This window comes from Scardinius erythrophthalmus (genome assembly GCF_964197995.2).
Source record: "Scardinius erythrophthalmus genome assembly, chromosome: 1".
Taxonomy (NCBI): domain Eukaryota; kingdom Metazoa; phylum Chordata; class Actinopteri; order Cypriniformes; family Leuciscidae; genus Scardinius; species Scardinius erythrophthalmus.
In genome coordinates, this window is record NC_138221.1 from 57888112 (window position 1) to 57910984 (window position 22873).

General features: G+C 39.1%; 1 protein-coding gene across 1 annotated transcript in view; it reads left to right on the plus strand.

Moving 5' to 3' along the window:
• Window positions 1-835: 835 nt before the first annotated feature.
• The window catches only part of adgrl1a (adhesion G protein-coupled receptor L1a), a gene marked incomplete at both ends in the record, with an annotated part of 94817 nt that continues 72779 nt past the window's right edge, over window positions 836-22873 (plus strand). The window contains 2 exons of the mRNA XM_081361793.1: window positions 836-905; window positions 21146-21359. Of these exons, the coding sequence (XP_081217919.1) occupies window positions 836-905; window positions 21146-21359 (284 nt within the window). The remainder of the gene's footprint in view (window positions 906-21145; window positions 21360-22873) is intronic.

Sequence of the window (22873 nt, forward strand, 5' to 3'; positions counted from 1 at the left end):
AAAAAAATGAGCTCAATGTTAAAATTGACCGGAGTTCTCCTTTAAGCTTTTTCCTTACAATAGGCTCTAATGAAGCAGAAACACTTAATGTCAGATTACGTCCATAATAATTTGACTTTTGGTTTGATTTTTGACCGTTTTCAGTGGTTATGAGGAGCAATATGAGAGAGAAATTTGGTAATCATTGTTTAGGTACATTAAACCACATGTCATATTGCCATGAAGCAGAATAGTGGGTCATATGTCTAATGCTTTTTGAAAAATTAAGGCTTTCTTCTTCATAAAACGAGTCGGACATCATCACATTTTTGTATACATTTTTATTTATATTCAAACAGAATGTTTTGCTTTCGCTTACCTGGTTACTTATGAATTATTGGCAAACAACGACACAAGGAAACACATTTTGACATCTTAGCACAGAACAAAATGGCCACCCTTCAGCTCTAGCACGTCTAACTCCACCTGACCGCCGCCAAGTGTGCAACAAGAGCTCCACTCAATTATGTTGAATAAGTGCGACATGAAATGGGCCTTGCGGAGCCAGAGAACGTGGATCCGGTCGGAGCAACAGTAGGCATCTCGCTTTGACAGAATGAACAGAATTACAGGCCACTACTGAGTTTTTTTTTTTTTTTTATTGAGCCACTGAAGGGAAAGGCAGACAGTAAGAATTTAGGTCCTGCTATTAGTATTGATCTCTCTTTCTCATTTTTCTCTCCGGTTCTCTTCTCACCAGGTTCTCCATCAGCGAGAGGGCGTGAGGGAAGGAGTGCCCCACATTCAAGCGCCCGCTGACCGCACTCCCCCCACCACCCTTCGCTCCGTCCACAGCATGGCTCTCTCTCTCTGGATCCTCTTCACGTGCACCATCGCCCTGAGCAACATCAGCCCCTCTGCACAGGGTTGGTACTCTACCTACTTCTCTTCAGATCATTGCACAACGAGCCGATGAATTTGTTGTTGTTTTTGCTGGAATTTCTATTGTAGTTTCAGACATGGTGCATTTACATAAGACCAGACAAGTACACAAGTACAATTGAGGTAAACTCAGTACTCAAGGGGGTCGTCGAGAAGTCTACTATTGTCTTTGCCATTAAGCCAGATATGTTAGTATTGAGGTAAAGATTCTTTAAAAAATCGGCTGCGTTTAACTCCACTTTAAGACATGCACTCGCAAACTTTCCCCCTGCGTCCATTTTGAAGTGCATTTGATGAACCGATATTGAATCTTAAATTCCAAAATAAACCTTTTAGTATTTGCTATTTTCAGCTGATGCAAAAAAAGCACTTCACTTAACATTATTTGTAGCATACCTTTTAATAATCCCATTAAGCCTAATTCTTTGTTAGGTTTGATAAGTCTGAGCTTTCAGATTCTACCGCTTAGTTTTGATTAGTATATAAAAATAAATAGCAATAAAATTTGTACTTTGTTGTTAAATTTAACCTTTAATGTTATACTGAATTAACCAACTTGCAAGGATATTTACAACATTGAGAGATTGTGACATGCACTGTACCTGACATACAGTAGTATATCCAGACGAATCCGTATTGAATCAAAATCTGAATCGAATCTTTCGCACTAATAAAATCTTTTGAACCACATTATTATTATTTTTTACCAATTAACCATTTATTAAAACAATACATTTACTGACTACAAATGGTTACCTTTAAGTTAGAAGTGCCGTTTGAAGTTATACTAGCATATACTGGTCTCATCTGCCTCTATAAATGGGCCAGTGTGGATGCGTGTGAATTAACCGTATGTGTGATGGATGGAGGGACCCATGTGGCAGTAAAGCTGGTGTGGATGCGATGGGCCTGAGGTCTGTGGACGGGGGATGTAGCAGGGGTCTGTCCAGCTAGTGCCCTTCCACTCCGACACCACCGCACCATCTGCCGCTCTGCGGGGCCCGTGCCAGGCCTAGAGAGCAGGGAAGCGTGCAGCGTTTGCTTGTCCAGGTGTATTTGGTGGCCGCTGTATTTCCTGTGTTTAATTTGCCTGGTTCTGCTGCTGTGAATTGATGTGATGTACTCAGTGTTCCATTGGACACGTTTTGGCCCTGAGCACGGAGCCGCTTCATCAATGTGTTGTACGTGTGTGTGTGTGTGTGCATGAGTGCCTCCAGCTGTCTCTGTGACCTGGCTCTGGATTAATAATGCATTAATAATCAATTGAGTGTTATCAAGGTTGTGCTGCTAGAGCAGGCAATTTGGAGAAATAAGGAAGCCTTCGTTCCTCTATGGGCTCATTGATCGCCATGTGTTGCCATTAAAGCGTGCCACAAATAACATATACTCACACAGAGCACATAATTCTGTTTCTCATTTCTGCTGTTCTTGCCATCTTTATGTGCGTGCGTGCGTGTGTGTGTGTGTGTGTGTGTGTGTGTGTGTGTGTGTGTGTGTGTGTGTGTGTGTGTGTGTGTGTGTGTGTGTGTGTGTGTGTTTGTGTGTTTGTGTGTGTGTGTGTGTGTGTGTGTGTGTGTGTGTGTGTGTGTGTGTGTGTGCGTGGATGGATGCATACTGTGTTTATAAGGGAGACTGAGGCTAGTTGTAACGATTTTATACTCCCCACACACACACACTGGATGGATGCATATACTGTGTTTATAAGGGAAACTGAGGCTAGTTGTAATGATTGTATACTCCCCACACACATTCAAAGAGAGAGAGAGAGACTATAAATATACACATTTCTAATGTTACAACAGGTTCCCATTTAAAATTAATGGTGAATTGAACTTTCTATTCCTCAAAGAATCTGAAAAAAAAAATGATCACAGTTTCCAAAAAAAATATTAAGCAGCACTATTAAGAAACTATTTTCAACATTGATAATAATACGAAATGTTTCTTGAGCATCAAATCATTTAGAATGATTTCTGAAGGATCATGTGACACTGATCACTGAAGTAATGATGCTTAATATTCAGCTTTGACGTCACGTGAATAAGCCGGATTTTATTATATATTTTAAATTGTAATAATATTTTCACAAAGTTACTGTTTTACAGTATTGGTGAGCATGAGAGCTTTCTTTAAAATAATTATTATAATAATAATAAATAAATAAATAAAAAATCTTACAGCCCCAAAGTTTTGAATGGTATAGCTTTAGAAATCAATAATGTACACATTTTGGTTTTGTCTCATTGGTACAAGTACTTATTTTAATTCGGAGCATGTACAATTTTATTTGACCACCTGAGATTTACAGTCAACATTTTCTGTTAAACACATCTTCCACTGAACACACTTTTTTTTGCATCAAGATACACGTGGAGTTCATGCAGCTCAATTGCTGCTTACAGTAAAGCAAAAGGGAAACAAACCAAATACTAATGTATTATGAATTGCATGTTAATTTGTCAAATTGTTATGATGCCAATATAATTTGTGATAAAAAAAAGACACTACTGTATATGTAGTAGACAAATACAAATATATGTTTTTTTTTAATTACTGTTTACTTAAATAATTGCATTTATTTGGTTAAAATGGGTAATTAGAATGGGTGTTAATAAGAGCATGTCCCTTATTAAAAAGAAAAAAATCAACACACTAATTAATGCACATAATCAAAACTTGAATTAGTAGACTGGAAGTGAGTGTTTTCGTATTAGATTATTTTTCTCATTTTTGTTTGTTTGTTTTTCCCACTTTTACAGAATATATGATCTGTCGCTTTGTATGACAGTTTCAGGGTTTAGCCAATAGGGAAATGTGACAAATTAGATTTAAAATGCTAAGCAAAAAAATTATTATAGATTTTTCTATATTATATATTTTATTATATATAGAGTACAGCCTCAAATGCAAGCAATACAGTTACATGATTTTTATGTTTAGATTTTTTTTTTTTTTTTCATCTTCCAGAGTTTAAATGTCAAAACTAATAATCATAAATTGCTCATAGGCATGCTTGTGGGACTACGTGTGTGTGTTTGGATTTATATATGGACAGACACACTTCCTCAGAAAAATATCCTGCATTCTGATCCCCTTAATACTTCCTTTAGTCCTCATTTTCACAGTCTGTCTTCCTTTGGTCTAACACCGTCTGGTACACTAACAGCTCACTCAAACATTCTCTAGCGTGTCTCATACTTTTACAATCTAATACTCTGACGCCTCCATATGACACTCTCACATCTCGCTTAAAAATCACTTCTCAGTCTGACGCTCACTCCTTGATCTCACACTCTTGAATCACAGTGGAATTTTCCCACTCTGTAGCCTAGTATTGTCACTCTTCACTTTAATGCTCACTCATTTGTCAAATTTTCTCCCTCGAAGACTTAATTTATGGCTTTTCGATTGAGTGAGATCTTGAGATGTTGAGTGACACAAATTAATGTCGAACATCGCTCAGCGTTGCGTGGATGGGTTCATGTCGCTCTGAAATGTCGTAGGGTAAGCACTAAGCAGCACTGCCGGTGATTGTCGGACCCTTTGATTGGTTCGCTGAGAGGACGGATTTTGGAACAGGGTAATCAGTTTGAAGTCAACACAAGTGCTGTTTGCAGCCCATTTTACTTCTGAAATCTGATGTGTTTTTGAGTGAAACCGGATGTTCAACAACCAAAAAATGTAGCGTTAAATTTCAAATCCTTCAGTTATTGATTTGATGGTGAAACATTGGTACCATGCTAGCCGTCGCCAGAACATATAAAATGGGGGAGTATTTTGTTTTCATAGGGTGCACACATTTTTATGATCTGAGAAACTGACTTTCACCAAATCAATAACATCCCGTATTTATTATTACTAAAATAGACCCAGTTCTATATCAACACCAAAACACAAGATTGTCCATCCTTATACTTATACTTCGTATATAAACACGAGGCACGAAAGCTTTTCAATTTAATTTTCAAACAACACAATAATAAAAACATTACATACCAAATTGCAATACAAATATGTACATCTGTAGCAAAATGATTTGCAACAAAGACTTTGAGTGTACTCACTTATCATTAAGTAATGTTGCATGTCTACTCACTCTCATTAGTGTTAGACTAGTAGTTATTAGTAGAATGGCAGGGTTAGAATAAGTTGATATGTATGTAGTTGTAAAGTCACTTATAGTCAGACAGACTACTAATACTCTAATGAGAGTTAGTTGACGTAGTTTTTCCAATTGCTAACACACAGTTTTGCAAACGAGGCTGGTTTTATCAAAATACTTAACACTAGAGCCCGACCGATATGGATTTTTGGGCGCCGATGCCGATACCGATAAAAAAAAAGCCAGATACCGATATATCGGCCGATATTATTTATGTGTATATTATAATACAGTAGCAATATTATTTATGTGTATTATAGTACAGTAAGTTTGGACACACTTTACAATTGGTGTGTACAAACTTTTGATGGCTACTAGAGCCCGACCGATAAAGGATTTTGAAGGCCGATACCGGTACAAATATTTTTTGGTTTTAAATTTATTTTTATTTTATTTTTTCAGAAACGCGCAACAAAACATTAACAAATTTCCCTAACATTTGTTATTTGTAGTTATTTATGAGTTTTAACTAAAATAATATGATAATGCATTTTAAAAAGAAACTTGTTTCTTTTATTGTCACAACAGAACAGAGGAACATCAAAATATATTAAAGTTCTGATAAATAAAATGTATAAAAATACAAACTTAAGATTTTTTTTAAGACTAAACGTTTAGTCCTTTGAACAAAAACAACAATTTCACATTCAAATTGACAACAAATTCAAATTGTCATAATTTACTCTCTCAAGTTGTTTTTTTCTTCTGTTGAAAATAAGTTATTTGGATGAATGTGGGTAACCAAACAGTTGATGTACCCCAGTGACTTCCATAGTATATTTTTTTTCCTTTGGAAGTCATTGGGGACCAGCTACTGTTTGGTTACCCACATTCTTCAAACTATTAATATTAGAAAAATATTAGAAGGAAATTAATACAGTTGGAACAACATTAGAGTGCCTGTAAATAATGAGATCATTTTTATTATTGGGTGAACTATCCCTTTAAGGACAAGCGGCAATGTGTTTACAATTGCTACTGTCTCTTTAAGAGCTGAGCACGACATGTCTAATGTACACGCATTTGACAAGCAGATTTTCTCTCAATTTTTGCCTTTACTTTAGACAACCGACTTTGTTTATGTAAGTCTTGTGTGTATTTAACAGTATTAGCACAATAATACTCGAAAGATAACTTAGTCCAGTATCCAGGCGCTGGTAGAAAGGCTTTTAGTGCATGTGAGCTTCACATGTACGCGCTGAGAAACGCACATGTTAGAACAGCGCATCAGTATTTAAAATTAAATGTTTAACCGACAAAGCATTAAAGCACATGCACATTATGAACTTTTGTGAACTGCAGTGTTAACATTTTATGTGAATATAGCCTACGTCGCGTTGTTCCGCTTCACTCTCGGCTTATTTAACCGCAGCAAAACTGGACATGAGTCACGAATTTTGTCATCCTTATTTGAGTTAAGAGAACTGATAGGGATGTTCTTTTAATTGTTATTCAAGCAATGTATGTCTCGTGAGTCGTTACCAACTCACCATGAACACACTTCACCGCTGATCTCACTCGCGGTTCTCTCTGCCCGACTCGGGCTGGATCAGCAGGTTGCTGAATGTGTGGCGCGTTATACACGAGTGTTGCCAACAGGGACGGTGTAGAGTGCCCTCTGGTGGACAAACTATACAACGCCAACACTCATAACATGGTTGAAGGGTGTTTCGTCCGTTTTTATTTTATTTTTGAAATATTCATTTATCGGCCGTTATAAATGCCGATACCGATAGTTTTGAAAATGCCTAATATCGGCCGATAATATCGGCCTGCCGATATATCGGTCGGGCTCTACTTAACACAATTCACAAAACCACACACCCAAACTGCAAAATACGTAATGTATCCTGAAAAATGAAGCACTGTAACCGAAACTACATATAGCATTATATCAAAATCAGACTTTTGCACAAAATGGCACACACTTCATTCATATTACCAGATTTTTGTCTAACCAACTACACTGTTGGGCATAATGAAAAGCACTCTCATCTTTAGTATGCTTTGCCATAATACTAAAATAGTTCAAATTGTAGAAAATTCTTCAGATTGTTCACATGCACAGAAATATTTGCAGATACACACACATGCCGTTGAAACGTATTTTTTTATTTTTCACCAAACAAGTCAGTACAACATATGCACAGCATATACATTTACATTGGACAAATATGCTCACAAAAAAACAGTAAACTGAAAAAGATTGAAGTGTTAACAATTAAGCATTGAGGTGTTTGGCCAGGTGGCACGTGTATTGGCCAATTAGCTCATGTTGTGTCATTTTGAATGGCAGTGTTTTGAAATTGATTGTCAGATTGGTGTGTATTATGCAGAGAACCGTGTTCAGTGCATTTAAAAAGTGCCATTGTGTGTAAAGCAGAAAATGTGTTAAGACTTTTGGAGACTTGAGAAGAGGTTTTGCTCTTTGTGTGTCAGTTTAAATTGTACTGTGCATGTCATTTTAGTGTGTTAGCAATTAGGAAAAAACTGTATTATAGTCAACAGAATGTTCAAAAGGGACCAACAAAATGAAGAACTAAATTACACATGAAGGTCCACCCCTAGAAGCATCGAATGAGAAAAAAAGCATTCGAGTTTTCCACAAATTAAACAAAACAAAAAAAGTTACAAAATGCCACAAGAGTGTTTTAGTTCCACGAAGAACTCAATTTTTGGAACGCAGCATGACTGAAACCTTTTGACTTAAGATGAGGGAAATTTCAAGTATTCCCCCCTTTGTCTGGAACACAGCGTTAGTCACATTGCTTTTATGGCTTAGGTAATTGACTGAAAAAAGCCTGAAGAACTGCAGAACTGAACACCCATGAGCAAACATGGCAGATTTCAAATCATATGGTCCTCTGGCACCCGAACAACTGCTGTTGAGATGAATGGGAATGCTAACGGATAGCTTTATTCAGGTATAATACACCTCATCTGAACACTGGAAGACATGGACGTGCTTGGGAACACTTTTTGGAAACAGCCATTATTTCTGCAATTCCATTTGATGACTTTACACACTCCGACATTAAATAACCTCTCGGCTCAGTTAATGCTGTTCAACGGCGTCACACTGCAGCGCGGCACTTTGTAGTCGAGAGTTGCATTAATGTCTCGTCTGGAGCATGTCTCAGATTTAGCCTGCAGACTCTCAAAGACACACAGACACACACCTCTTGTAAACACATAGCCAGTGTAGCCCCTTCCTGCGCTGCTTGTAAATGTGCAGATAGGCTGTGAAACAGCATTAGTGCTCTTTAATGGGCTGGTGTATTGACCACTCATGGGTGCATGATGAAGTCTTGACATAGCGGTTTCATTTAGTGTGTGTGTGTGTGTGTGTGTGTGTGTGTGTGTGTGTGTTATTTCTCTATTTCTCTCCCTCTGTGTGTGTGTGACTGCTCTGACTGCTACAATCTGTCCTCATCTTACACACACTTAAATCCTCACTTCATGGTTGCTCTTGTGGAAAGACCTGCGGTCCTGTAGTGCGCACATGCACACTTTTTTTCTCTCTCTTTGTCTTTTTTTTTCTCTCTCTCTTTCTCTTTTTCCTCGTCTTCTTGAGTTCTCATTCAGCTCTAGAGGACCAGCTGTTTTGCCTTATTTTTCTCCGAGCTCTTTCCAGCCTGAATGTTTAATGAGAGAGGAATTTGTTTGGGCTGCATGGATGCAGCATTCATGGGCTTTTGAAGCAGTCAGGGTTGAATTCATGCATGTATTGGCTGATTTTAATGCATAAATAAAGCCAGAGCTCTGGCGCTTAATCAGAGCCGAGATGCAGTTTGAAGGGGAGTCTTACTGTTTGCTCAAAGTGTTATATTATTTATTTATTTATTTTTAAATCTGTGATTTTAACTTTTAGTGTGCTGCTGTTGATCCACATCGCTCTTGGCTCTGTCTTTAGAATATAGTATATGCACCCCTCTTCCTTTCTCCTCCTCTTGTTTTCTAATTTCCATTTCTTTTCTCCTATACTCTCCTCTCCTCTCCTCTCCTCTCCTCTCCTCTCCTCTCCTCTCCTCTCCTCTCCTCTCCTCTCCTCTCCTCTCCTCTCCTCTCCTCTCCTCTCCTCTCCTCTCCTCTCCTCTCCCATGGCTGTTGGTGGTGCCGTGTTCTTCAAAGCGTGAGCTGAGAGCAGCAGATCACAGACAGGTCTGTGCGAGTGAAAGGTTAATGGATGGCCTTTGAATATACATTGGGAGTGTGGGAGGAGGGGGAAGGAGCGAGAGTGGTGGTGGTGTGTTCTTTCAAATGGGCCTTTGAAGATGCTTCTCTCTCCTGTCTGTGTCTGTGTGTGTGTGTGTGTGTGTGTGTGTGTCTCCACTGATGATAGACAGAGGCCGTGTCTGAAGCCCTGCATTATCTGCTGTCTGGTCTGGCACATTTTCTTTTATTCATTGTGTGTGTGTGCTGTGGAATGGGCATTATGGAGACGTCTGGTTTTCACATCGGTGTGTGATTGTGTCATCACTTTGTTCTGGTATGTACTGATGTTGCATTTAGATGTGTGCTTGTGTGTGTGTGTGTGTGTGTGTGTGTGTGTGTGTGTGTGTGTGTGTGTGTGTGTGTGTGTGTGTGTGTGTGTGTGTGTGTGTGTGTGTGTGTGTGTGTGTGTGTGTGTGTGTGTGTGTGTGTGTGTGTGTGTGTGTGTTTGTGTGTGTGTGTGTGTGTGTGTGTGTGCGCGTGCGCGTGTGTGTGTGTGTGTGTGTGCGTGCGTGTGTGTGTGCGTGTGCACGTGCATGCGTGCGCGCCTATTCTCTACCACCATCTAATAATTATCAGCAGTAGCCAAAGGCAGACAGAGAGAAAAAAAAAATAGAAAAACTAGAAAATAATGTGACCAAATGAGGGGACATAAAAGCTATTTGGGACAGGAGTAAACAAGAGATGTTTTTATGAACACACATGCATCTCCTAGATTGTTTGTGCAAGGGTGCATTTTCTGATGCATTTTTTTTTTTTTTTTTCGCTTGATAGGTGCAGTAAGTAAAAATTTTTATACCTAAAATAAATAAATAATACTTTTGATAGAGACATTTCAAACTATGTAATCTCATAAGATGAAGACGAGTCATATCAGTGGCCTAGAAAAGATGTTTTATATAAGGCAGGGTCGATCACATGGCTGGCGGATGCTACTGAATTTATTTTTGTAACCCTCTATTATCAGACATTTTTGGTTTTGTTATAAATTAGTTATGACTGACAAGTGCATAGGATATCTTTACAATGGCATTGGTACTAGAAAACTCCACAGCGATTCAGTATAAAACCTAATACCACCATTATACTTTGTACAAAAATACTTTGTGCTATGTTAAATGTCATATTTGTGTACAATTTTGTGTACATATTTGGGGGCACAGCATCAAATAAATAACATTTCATCTAGTAGTTATCACATCTGGGTGCTAGCCACATTCAAATTACTGCTTACTGATTCTGCATTCATTCGATTGACGCAAACGTTTGCCAGAGGCCTCAGATTGGTTTCACATGGCAGGCTACAATTTTTTTCTAAGCAAAGTGAAGATTTTGATTATTCCCCCCAAAATGGGAGAAATAACATAGACATTTCTAAAAGCCATTGCTCAAAATCAATTTTATATAGACTCCCTTAAAAGAGCAGATTTATATCATGAATGTTATAAAAACTGCTGAACTCAGACAACAGAAAGAGAATGTTTTACAAATGACTTACAGATTTCACTCAACATCAATAGCATCTACAGATGAAAATGCAAGTGTCGAATAGGCATCGCGGCATTGTTGTAGCTACTTCTACTTTCAGGATTAGAGAGTTGAGAAACAACTCTATTTAAAGATGGGGGATTTGATGAATCCAACTTTATTTCTCCTTGACTTACGCACTCCACTCTCCCCTCTTGGCCTACTTGCTCCCTCCCTCTCGTCTTTTTGATTAGGGAAGGCGGTATTGAGTTTCCATTTATATCCGTTTATAATGCGGCTGCCATTAGCTTATGACAGGCCGGACTAACCAAAGTCTCTGGTGGCATTACGCCGCTGGTTTTATCCTTTGCCCTATGAAGTAGTTTTATTACCTCTACGCAAATGAAATCACAGGACTCAAAGACTGTAGCGTGCCCTGAATTACTCTTTCTCTCTCTCACTGCCTACAGTATATTTCACAATATAGGGGTGGAAAAAAACACTGAGGCACTGGTCTTAGGAAGTCTTTAAGCTCAAGGTGAGACATTGCTTGGGGTAAATGTATTTTAACACAAGGTTAGTTCAGCAAAGTGTGTTGCGTCAGTCATGTTGCGCGAGTCACGTCCTGTCCTCAACGGGAAACGCATGACGCCCTGTGTGGTCGTCCCCTTCTCATTAGTGTCTCGCTCTGACAGAGTCCTAATCTTAATGCTAGCTGTTCCAGTCGTCGTTCTCTCTCGGCCTGGCCATGAGGCTGATGGAGGGTGCAGAGACGCTGAGTGTGGGGTGTGATGTGTCGCGCCGGGAGAGGCGTGTGGTGTGATGTGGACACATGGGTGTGTGAGTGAGACGTGGGATGCAGTGCTGAGCTGTAATTGGGTTCGGTGCGGGTGGTTGTAGCCGGAGAGCTGGGGACGGACTGGAGAGAGAGAAACAGGCGTCGATTGGGGAGGAGAGACACAAAGTGACCTTCAGCCTGGTAGCCAGGGACTTGCTAAGGTGGTTGCTTTCTAGCTCCGTCTCTTTACAAAAAATATTTTCACCCTTTTGTGTGTCACGGCATTAACTGCCAAATTAAAATCTGCTTTGACTGGCACTGAGCCAGAGATGAACGTGTTTAGCGCTCGGTATTTACCATGAGTATCACAGTGATTTTGCAAAGACATGGTCCTGGATCAACATATTTTATTGATTCTGGAACAACATTCCTGTCTGAAAATGTAGTCCTAACTCTATACCTACCTGTAAAACTAACCGTACCCATAACTTCTCCCTAAAATCAGAGGGAAATGATAGGTGAATAACACTGATGTAGAAGCACCCAACCCTGGTTGTAAACTTGTCCCTCAGATATGATTGGTTAATTGTGAATGTTGTTCCAGGATCAACAAATGCTGTATGTTGATGATTGGTGAAAGGAATAGTTCACTTAAAAATCCATCAACTGTTTGGTTACCCATATTCTTCAAAGTATATTATTTTGTGTTCAGCAGATGAAAGAATTTCATACAGGTTTGAAACAAGTCGAGGGTGAGTAAATGATGTTAGAATTTTCATTCATCTTGTACCTTGTATTTTTGTCATATTTTCAAAAAGTATTTTATTTTGTTGCTTCAAATCAAAGTTTGTAGTGTTGTGATTCACGTCATAGCTGATTGGCTTGGTTCGTGGCTTATAACTCTTTAAGACTATTTTAAATCCCAATGGGAAAATTGAATGGGAAAAAATACTTCCGGAACCAACGCTATTGTGGCTGTGAAGTGTCATTTGACAAGCTTGATCTGTCACCATGGAAATAATAGGGTGATGCATTCTAAAATAACTGTTGCCTTTGAAAAAATCATTTCAAACTTATATGTGAAAGGGTTAAATTGTTGTATAAACACCTGTCAAAGTAACTGTGCAGAAATGCTATCAAATCCATGGCAGTGCATGCTAAAAACATGTTAGGAAAAGATATTACTTAATAAATGATAAAGACATGATGTGTGATTATGCATTGAGTTCGAGTCAAACTCAATTAAACGAGTCAAACTCAGTTTAGATTGACAAACTCGATTAAATGTATTGCTGTAGATCACTGATAGGCTAATGTTCATTGATATTCAATTGCACAGTAATATAATGTCTTCAATTATATTCCTATGGAGCAGTTAACGGTATATTGATGTAAGGTTAATTGTATATTTTGAATTATTAATCACCATATCATGTTAGCAATTTGTAATTGACAGCCCTAATATTAATGTTTTACTAAAATATAGTTGCTTTAGTTACAGTAATCGCTACAGCCTTGGAATAGATAGTTACTGAATGCTCAACTGGAAGTAATGTTCTATACAAAAGAAAATGTATTTTGGCCATTTAAACAGACTTGCAAGAACTGCACTAATTAGAAGTGTTTGGTCATATACAACTAATTTTAGAGAGGCCAAACTTGCTGACATGTGGGCACTGGTCCACTCTCTGAACTCTTCACATCACTGTAGTAGTGCTGGCGTGGCAGCCATGCCGACTCTAATGGTGCCGTTTCCAAAGCTTGAGCTCTGTGCTAATGAGCATTTGAGTGATTAAGTGGCGCCTGGAGATGCACTGAAAGAAGAAGAAGAAGCAACTGATGGCATCCACACTCAACCCTGCAGTCTCTTTATCCCTCACAACCTGGTTCACTGTGAGAGCTTCAAATTGCTTAATCAATCATTGCTTCATTAATTGATAGGCAGCTCTGATAATCAGGTATTTTAAGCTCAATTCAATTGATTGACTTGCTTGATTTACAGCTTTTGGAGTTCACCGGCAGATGAATTATTTAGCGGCAATCGTTCCTTGTCATAGAGCAAAGCATTGAGGACTCATGTGACACGTGACAAATGAATGATTACGCTAATGTATCACACATCATTAGAAGACAATTGTATTGTATCTCTTTCTCATTCTTGTATGAATTTTTTTATATATGCAAAAGTATTCATATATTTATTACTTTAAATATATTTTTTATTATCTTTTATAATGATAATAAAAAACAGGAAATTATATCGTAGAGTGGACCCTTGCAGACTTTTTAGGATCTGAATATGCATAATATATAGTATGGACACTTTACTATCCCATGAGGCCATGGGAGAGAGGTTGTGAATGTATAATAAATCGATCGACAGAGCTAGATTTTTGCCAATTACCCCAGTTTCGCCAGGCATTTAAACACCTTGACGTGCGCATATGTGATGGGAAAGCGTCCTTATACGGCAGATCTAAGCACATCCAGCCACAGCGAGTGTTTTGCGGTAGGGGAAGAGAAATATTTTACAAGCTCAGACTTTTTCTTGACCCAAGAAATATAAAAAAAACGTATTCTCATCTCTTGCAGCCCAAGGACAAGTTGTACAGTTGTAGAAATTTCAAATATGAGAGGAGAATGAGTCTGTGCAAGTTTACCGCTGACATTTTGAAATACTCTGGGGTTTTTAACGTTTTTTTTACATCAGAACTCACATAATAAATATAGTGAAATACATGGATGCTTGCGTTTCTGAAGTCACCACCAGGGAATAACCTGTTTTTTTGTTGTTTTTTAAATACAGTCTTGTAAACACATTTTTCTTGCATTGCCAGGTTATTGATTTGCACGTAAATCAAGTTATTTCAATGAACTGATTTTTGGTAGTTATCAGTGTAGTGGTGTGCATGTAAACGTACTCACTGTTATGTGGTTTGCAACCATTCTCTAGATACAGATGCGATCCAATATAGTTCTCTTTTTCTCCTCATTTCTATTGGCTCTTGAGTAATTGTGAAGCTCTCGGAATAGTGTTGGAACCCTGTGGACCTTTAATGAGCCAATCAATGGCATATTTGACCATCTACAACACTAGATACGAGTGTCTCCATTTCTTTTTCCCTGCTGAGTTCATTGCACCCTTCTTTCCAACTGTCTCACTCCATTTGCGTCTTGCCTGTCCTGTCTAACTCTGTCCGTGCCCTTGTCTGTCTGTGTCGGTCAGTGTGTGTGTGTGTGTGTTCAAGACTGAGGGCACGGCCTCTCTTCTCTGCTCTCTAAACCTCCCCGAGGCTTTAATTACTGCATTTGGATAATGAGTCAAATCCAATCACTCGTCTCCACTGTTCTGAATTAGTATACAGCTCCTATTATGGCAGCACCAGCCCTAGTTTCTTCACACCAGCTGCCCCGCAGTGACACGTCTTCATTTCTCGCCACTCTTTCTTTCACTTCACTTAGGACGGTGGGAGGGAAGAGGAAAAGAAATGTGTTGGAAAAATCATTCAGGGGGGAAATATATGAATATGGAGCGGAAAGACCTGTTGATATGGTAAAAGGAGGTTGCATGCGGTGTCCATGCATATATGCTTTTTTTAATGAAAAATGGTGATATTGAAACGATGCAATCCATTTATAAAGTCAGAGGCAGTCCTTACAGGCAATGTTGAGGGAGGTGCTTTAACTGTAGCCTGTCAAACAAGCTACGCGTCTTAAAGTCTGTAGATTACACGAAGCTACAGTTTATAAAAAAAACTAGTACAGTTAGCTGTGTGACTGGTTACAATGAAAAAATAGAAACATTTTATGTAGTGCACTTAATTTAATTGAATGTGTGCTTGTAGTGTGTATCTTAAAAGTAGTTTTGTTTTTGATTTGTTTTTACTGTAAAACTGCAAATAATGTAATATTAATAAAAGGCCACTTAAGTGTATTTAAAAAGTACCACACTTAAGTACTTTTTAAGTGCACTTTGTAATTATCTCAAATTAAATGTTTTTACATTATACATTTGACAGTACACTTTAACCATGTTTCAAAGACAATTTAAGTAATTATGAAATTACTTAAAAATATGTAAGTCCTACATACGTGGGTCAAAAAAGCACTTTTAAGTTCAGCTAATTGTTATAAATATAATTTGAAACTATTATACATTTTTATTTAAATTTAAATAACGTGCAGTTAAATAACTCCAAACATTACATTTATTTCACTTTAATTATATATATTTTACAGTATCTTATTTCTGCAAATTACAAAGTATGCTTAAATGTACTACTTTTCACAAGGGAGGTTTTAAGACAAATTTAAAACCAGACTTGAAAATTAAGACAAACCAGACTTGTTAGTGCTAAATATAAGAGACTGAGAGAGAGAGGGGGAGATGTCTGTTAAGAAGAGTGTGTTTGATTTACCTTAGTTCGCTCAGTTATAAAGCTGCCCACACAAAATAATATGACTTTAAAAACCTGTGATGCAGCGATGTGCCATGCTGCTTTGCTATTCTGGAAATAGCCTGTTAATGGCTACTTGCTAAAGTGACAGTATTTTGGAAACTGCAAAGATCCTGACACACTACTGAAAAATGTAAGTATTGCCACCTGTAGTTACTCTTCATTATTGATGAGGAATGGTGATCATGGAGGCAATGCCAGTTCGATTCCTGCTAGCCTCATTCCCCTTTCCCTTCCCCAGACGATTCTACCATTCATTACCAGTCTACAAGTTTAGCGGTTCAATAAAAGTGGCACAGTCAAAAAAAAAATAAAAAATTCTGTAAGTAGGCAAGGCAAGTTTATTTATATAGCACATTTCAAACACAATGGCAATTCAAAGTGCTTTACATAGAAGAAATTAAAATAATAAAAAGAAATAAGAATAATTAAAACAGTTTAGAAAAATAAAAAATAAAAAAACAGTACAGTACAGTCGGACGAACATTGGCACAGTGCTCGTTCAGTAAATGCATGGCTAAACAGATGTGTTTTGAGTCTAAATTTGAATGTGACTACTGTAGGAGCACATCTGATTTCCTCTGGAAGCTGGTTCCAGCTGCGGCTGGCATAATAGCTAAAAGCGGACTCGCCATGCTTTGAGTGAACCCTTGGTATTTCTAGTGATCTGAGTGATCTGAGTGATCTGTTGGGTTTATATTCAGTGAGAATATCTGCAATGTAATAATAGTAATAGTAATAATACTTATACCAGTAATAATACTTTAAAATCAATCCTATATGTAACTGGGAGCCAGTGTTAAGACCTGAGGACTGGTGTGATTGTGATATGTTCATATTTTCTGGTTCTGCTCAGAATCCTGGCGGCAGCGTTGTGTATGAGCTGCAACTGTCTTATGGTCTTTTTGGGAAGGCCAGTGAGGAGTCCATTACAATAATCCACCCTGCTGGTGATGAAAGCATGCACAAGTTTCTCTAAGTCTTGTCTGGAAACAAAGCATCTAATTCTTGCAATATTTTTCAGATGATAGTATGCTGATTTAGTTATTGCTTTGACATGACTACTGAAACTAAGGTCTGACTCTAGTGTCACACCAAGATTCCTAACTTGATGTTTAGTTGTTTGACCCCTAGAGTGAAGGTATGCGTTCACCTTGAGAACTTCTTCTTTGTTTCCAAACGCAATGACTTCAGTTTTGTCTTTGTTTAACTGAAGAAAGTTTTGACACATCCAACTGTTGACTTCATCGATGCATTGGCACAGGGAGTCAATGGGGCTGTAATCGTTAGGCGATAGGGCTAAGTAAATCTGTGTGTTGTCTGCATAGCTGTGGTAAGCAATTTGGTTCTCTCTTATTATTTGGCTCATTGGGAGCATATACAGGTTGAACAGGAGTGGCGCAAAGTACAAACATTCCCGAAGAAAGAGACTGAATGACAGTCCAGTTTGTACAGAGACTGTTGCAGTCGGTTAAGGTAGTTGCAGGCCTTTAGACACAAAGGACCAGTGATTCATCTGTTACAGCTACTTATATTGTACACTCATAAATAGAACCACATATCAGACTATGACTCTCTGCTCCATTACAAGGATTGTACTGAGCAGTCAGTTAGTTCTAGGACTAGCCGATGTTTGTGTAGTCCAGTCGCACATCACATGTGCTTGTTCAGTGGCACTGATGACAGCAGGAGGAAAATTCCTCTGTCCACAAACTGTGTCGCGATTTATTTGCTTCTCATTTGTTTTGAATGCCATTCTGTTACGACCAAATCTATTCGGAATTATGAGAATTTGAAAATACAGTGAGCAATTTGCATTCACAAAGCATGCTATAAGCAAACTGCAAGGCGAACTTATAAGAATAACTGTGATTTGTATTGGGAGAAAATAACTGTCGCCCTAATTGAGATCCTCATTGATGATGCACTAGATCAGAGTTTCTCAACTCTCGCCCTCAAGGTCCAGTTTTCTGCAGAGTTTGCTCCAACCCTAATTAAACACACCTGAACTAGAACTTCAAGGTCTTCAAGATTACTAGACATTTGCAGGTAAGTGAGTTTATTCTAGGTTGGAGTTAAACTCTGCAGGAAAGTGGACCTCGATGACCAGAGTTGAGGACCCATCCACTAGATCATTTTTGCACATTCATATGCCATTTATCAAGACACTGCAAGTGTAAAGGAGGCCAGCCAGTGAGAGCTGTGCGAGTAAATCTCACTCCCCTGATCTCAAGAGGCCTCCTTGTTAGAGCGCCTGACTCCCATGGTAGAGACCCGGGTTCGAGGCCCACACAGAGTGGGGTTACACAAGCTTTGATTTCTCACCCACTTAATTTCAGTTGTGTGGGTCACACTCAGCCTGCCAGACGATGTGACGTTTTCATAGGTAAACATTGAGTCATTGACTAGTTAACTGTTTCTGAATCACTGGTCGACTACAAAAATTACCTTATTGTGCAAACCCTAATACCGGTTTGAGAAAACCAGCCCTCACTCTAGATAAACTACGTATCTCAAAAAACCCTACTTGGGGTAGAACCCTACCCTAACTTGGGATAGCATTTGGAAGCTACCCATTCAGTTACCCACACATAATCAGCATGTTAGAGCATGTACAGTACCTGGCAGGCCACATCTCCGACCCAAACACATTCCAATTACACATCCCAAAACTGACCCTGAACAAAGATTTCCTAGATAATTCTCTTTCAGATATTTACTTACCCAAGGTCATTTCCCTAATCGTCTTTAGACCTGCTTATATCAAAAAGACAAAATGAAAATATAACTATCCTATCTTTTAAATGGGTTCCATCCTTTAGCTCTAGACTTTCGTTTTAATTCGGATTATGAAGATTATTCCCCTCAGTCCAATTTCCCCTTCCGATCGGAGATAATGTCTGTGGGAGCAGAATACACTCATAAATGAGGGAATGAGCCTATTAATCCAGTGGCCGTAGTCGAGTTTGGGAGATAACTGGGTGGTTAGAGTTGGAGATATGGGCAGATAGAAAGGAGAAATTATTGAGCTGACACATTTGGCCTTGCTTGCGGGATGGCAACGTGCAGTGTGAGACGGACCGGCCTGCTGAAACTATATGAACATGTGGGTGGGTGGGTGGGTGGGTGATTGGTTGGCTGTGTGATTGGCCTCCTGTGGAGAGGCAGTGCCGAGCCCAGAGTAATGGTTTAATCAGTGACCAGCAGTATGGAGCTATGTGTTTGCTCCATGGGAAAGCTGCGGAAACAAGACTGCATGCTGGCACACTCTAATACCACTTTGCTTCTTTATATATGTGTGTGTGTCATGTGGGCACAAGGGAGTGAATGTACACCAGAACAGCCTTGTATGAAGTATGTTTACTCAATCCCAATCGTCTGAACTGGTCTGAACCCTCAAACCTATACATTTTACGGCAAGATTACGCCATCCATCCCAGCGCCGACTTGCTGTGGAAAGCCTGTCTGACGGCTACATGGCTGTATGATGTATGATGCAGTTACGCATGTCCACATACGTAAGTGCTCAGGGAGTATAAGAGAACAAGACAAGGATTGCAGGACGTTGAGTGGGAAAACAGCTTAGAGAGTCACAAGCATCTGGGATGAATGGTTTACATTTGCAGAAAACAGAGCACTCTTTGGAACCTGTGCAGCTCTACGTAACATCTGACTTTCACATTGACCTTGTGGTGAAAAGGGGTGGCTCAAAACCAAGAGAACTTTACGTTTTGGTTTTCTGTCTCTTGCGCAAAGAAAAGGCAATTTTATGTCCGAAGCTGAATGGATGTACTTGTTCCGTTTGTCCGTACAACAGAGCCTGCAGATTACTGTTACTTACAAGAGCATGCATCGACTAAGCAGGTTGTCGAGTTGTCTGCTTTTTCGTGAAAATGTTCCCACTATTTGATTGCAGTCTTTGTAGCTGCAAGAGCTGAAGGAATGAATTTCAGGAGTACTGAGTGCTTCATTGATCAGTTTTTTCCTGTGCATGGCACTCTGTGGGTCAGATCCACCCCCTCATCATTCAGCACAATGGACAGCTCCACAGGCCCCCCCCTCTCTATTTATCAGCACCATGGAGAGCTCCGTTGCCTGGTTTTTGTCCTTCTGTGAGTGGAGGCGGCCGGCGGCCATTTTACATGGCTGGATCTTCAAACTCTTTGAAAGCTCTTGTTCAGATAAAGTATGCCACTCTGGGCCACTCTCGGCCCCTCTCAGCCAGGCACAATGATTAACCCTACAGCACCTGCAGCCCTCTTAACGTCTCTCTCTCGCTCTCTTAAATTGAGTGTAAATGGCAGATGCCATGTGTGGGAAGAAAGGGTCGGTGGTGCGTCTGGGGTTGCTTCTCTCCTCTTGGTTCTGCTCAGGTGTTTGATTATTGGCTCCCGAAGCGATTAGGACACATGGGAGCTGCTTTTCTAGTCTCAAGCCTTGCATTAGGGTGGCGGATGGCACCCAGTGGAGAGCTGTGTGAAGGAGTGGGAGGATGTTAACAGAGTGTGTACGTAACTCTCACAGTTTGCTTGAGCGAGAGGGTAAATAGTTTGCTCCTTAGGACTACGAAGGCTGGAAATATGATCACTGGCTGTGAAAAACCCTAGTCCATTCCTCTGATTACTTCTCTTTCCATTTTGTATTATCTATTTTCTCTATTTTTGTGACTGTGTGTGTGTGTGTGTGGGGGGGGGGGGTCATAAAGGTTTGCTGTAATAAACAGTTCCATATGCTGTAATGACAAGAGTTATTCCTAATTAACAGGTAACTTCATGACCTGCTAATTGCACCAATAAGCCATGCAAGTGTTAGACTCATTTGAAAATCAACATGAAGTCATAGTTGAACCTGTTTATTTTTTAACCTGTTTCTGGTCTGTATGACAAATATCATGTTATTCATAATATATTGTACAAATTTCTTGCTCTGCCTCTAAAATAGAATTTCCTCTTACTCTGTACACCCATCTTCTCTATCCACCTATGTAACATCCACTTTTCACGATTCTATCAATTCAAATGTATACCATCATGTCCCACTTTAAAATTTCACTCTGAAATGTGCCAAATTACAGAAGTAAAATGGTTTGTGAACAGTGATAAGGGTCAACAGTTCATACTAAATGTGCGTTTCTCTCTCTTCATGTAGCGTTAAGTCGCTCTGCAATGCCATTTGGTCTGATGCGGAGGGAGTTGGCATGCGAGGGTTACCCCATCGAGCTCCGCTGCCCGGGCAGTGATGTCATCATGATCGAGACAGCCAACTACGGTCGCACGGACGACAAGATCTGTGACGCCGACCCCTTTCAGATGGAGAATGTACAGTGTTACCTGCCAGATGCCTTCAAGATCATGTCACAAAGGTACATCGGAGCGGGGTTCATTTTTACAATGTCTATTTTTGTCATATTTTTTGTCTTTTGATGAAAAGTCATAAATCATTTTTATAATTTACCTCTGAATAAATGACAGCTGACAAAAATCACATATCAGCTGATTATAATGTACAAAATGACAAAAACGTGTGAAACTGGAAAAAAAAAATCTAACATTTTGAAAAATGTATAAACATTTATGTTATATTACACTACCATGCAAAAGTGTATATAATATAATTTAAGTAATAATAATACTTTTGTTCAGCAAGGATGCATTCAACTGATAAAAATGGCTTTCCCCACACGTTTTGCATATGCATGTTGCAAAAGCTTTGTTTCAAATAAACACTATTCTTCTGAAATTTCTGAAACCTGAAATAAATTTGTCACAATTTCCACAAAATTAAAATTAAGTAGCACATGAATGTTTCCTGAGCATCAAATCATCATATTAGAATGATTTCTGAAGGATCATGTGACACTGAAGACTGGAGAAATGATGCTGACAATTAAGCGTTGATCACAGGAATATATTGTATTTTAAAATATATTATAATAGAAAATTGTAATCATATTTTAAATTGTAATACTATTTCACAATATTACTGTAATCCATAATTTTAGATCAAATAAATGCAGCCTTGAACATAAGACACATTAAAAAAATCCTACCGTACTGTATATTATCATCAACGGTATGTTGTAATTAAAATCATTTCATTATTATCATCATGATGCATCTTTTTGGTCTCATCTTCATTATGGTCATTTTGTCTGTAACTTTGTTGACGAGATGAACACTGCATGGAGAGAGAGGGTGGTATAAATGTTACAAATTACTCTGACTGTCCATGTCACTGTTTTGTTTGCATGCACTGTGTATTCCAGAGTGTATTGATACGGTTGAGTGGTTAAGTGACTGTTTAGCGTGTGTGTTTGAATAATGTGAGCATAAACATTGTGGTGTGTGTGTGTGTGTGTGTGTGTGTGTGTGTGTGTGTGTGTGTGTGTGTGTGTGTGTGTGTGTGTGTGTGTGTGTGTGTGTGTCCCGCCTGCAGTTCCAGTCCCTGTCTGTGCTCAGCATTTGCTTCCTCAGAGACGAGATCAATGATTCCCTATTCTAGCTATCCATCAGCCTTGTAATGGAGAGAGAGAGAGTGAGAGAAAGAGAATGAACAGAGGAGGCATGTGGGAGGGATGAGTAGATTGAGAGAGGGATTGGACTGGGAGTGATGCTGCACTAGTAGAGAGATGATGAGGGGATATTGAGAGAGGGATTTGAAAAGAGAAGTGTCTCTGCATCTGTTTAAGGGACAATAAATCTTTACCGTGCTAGATCTGTGTTTGCATTTCATACCGATAACAAGCCTGCATTCATGCATTTATCTGCTTTAGTCCTCCGCACCCCTTCGACTGACGCTGTCTGTCACATGATCACACCTATAGTGAGAAATTATTACCTCATACTTAGAACTAGACATTTGAGCAAACCCCTAACC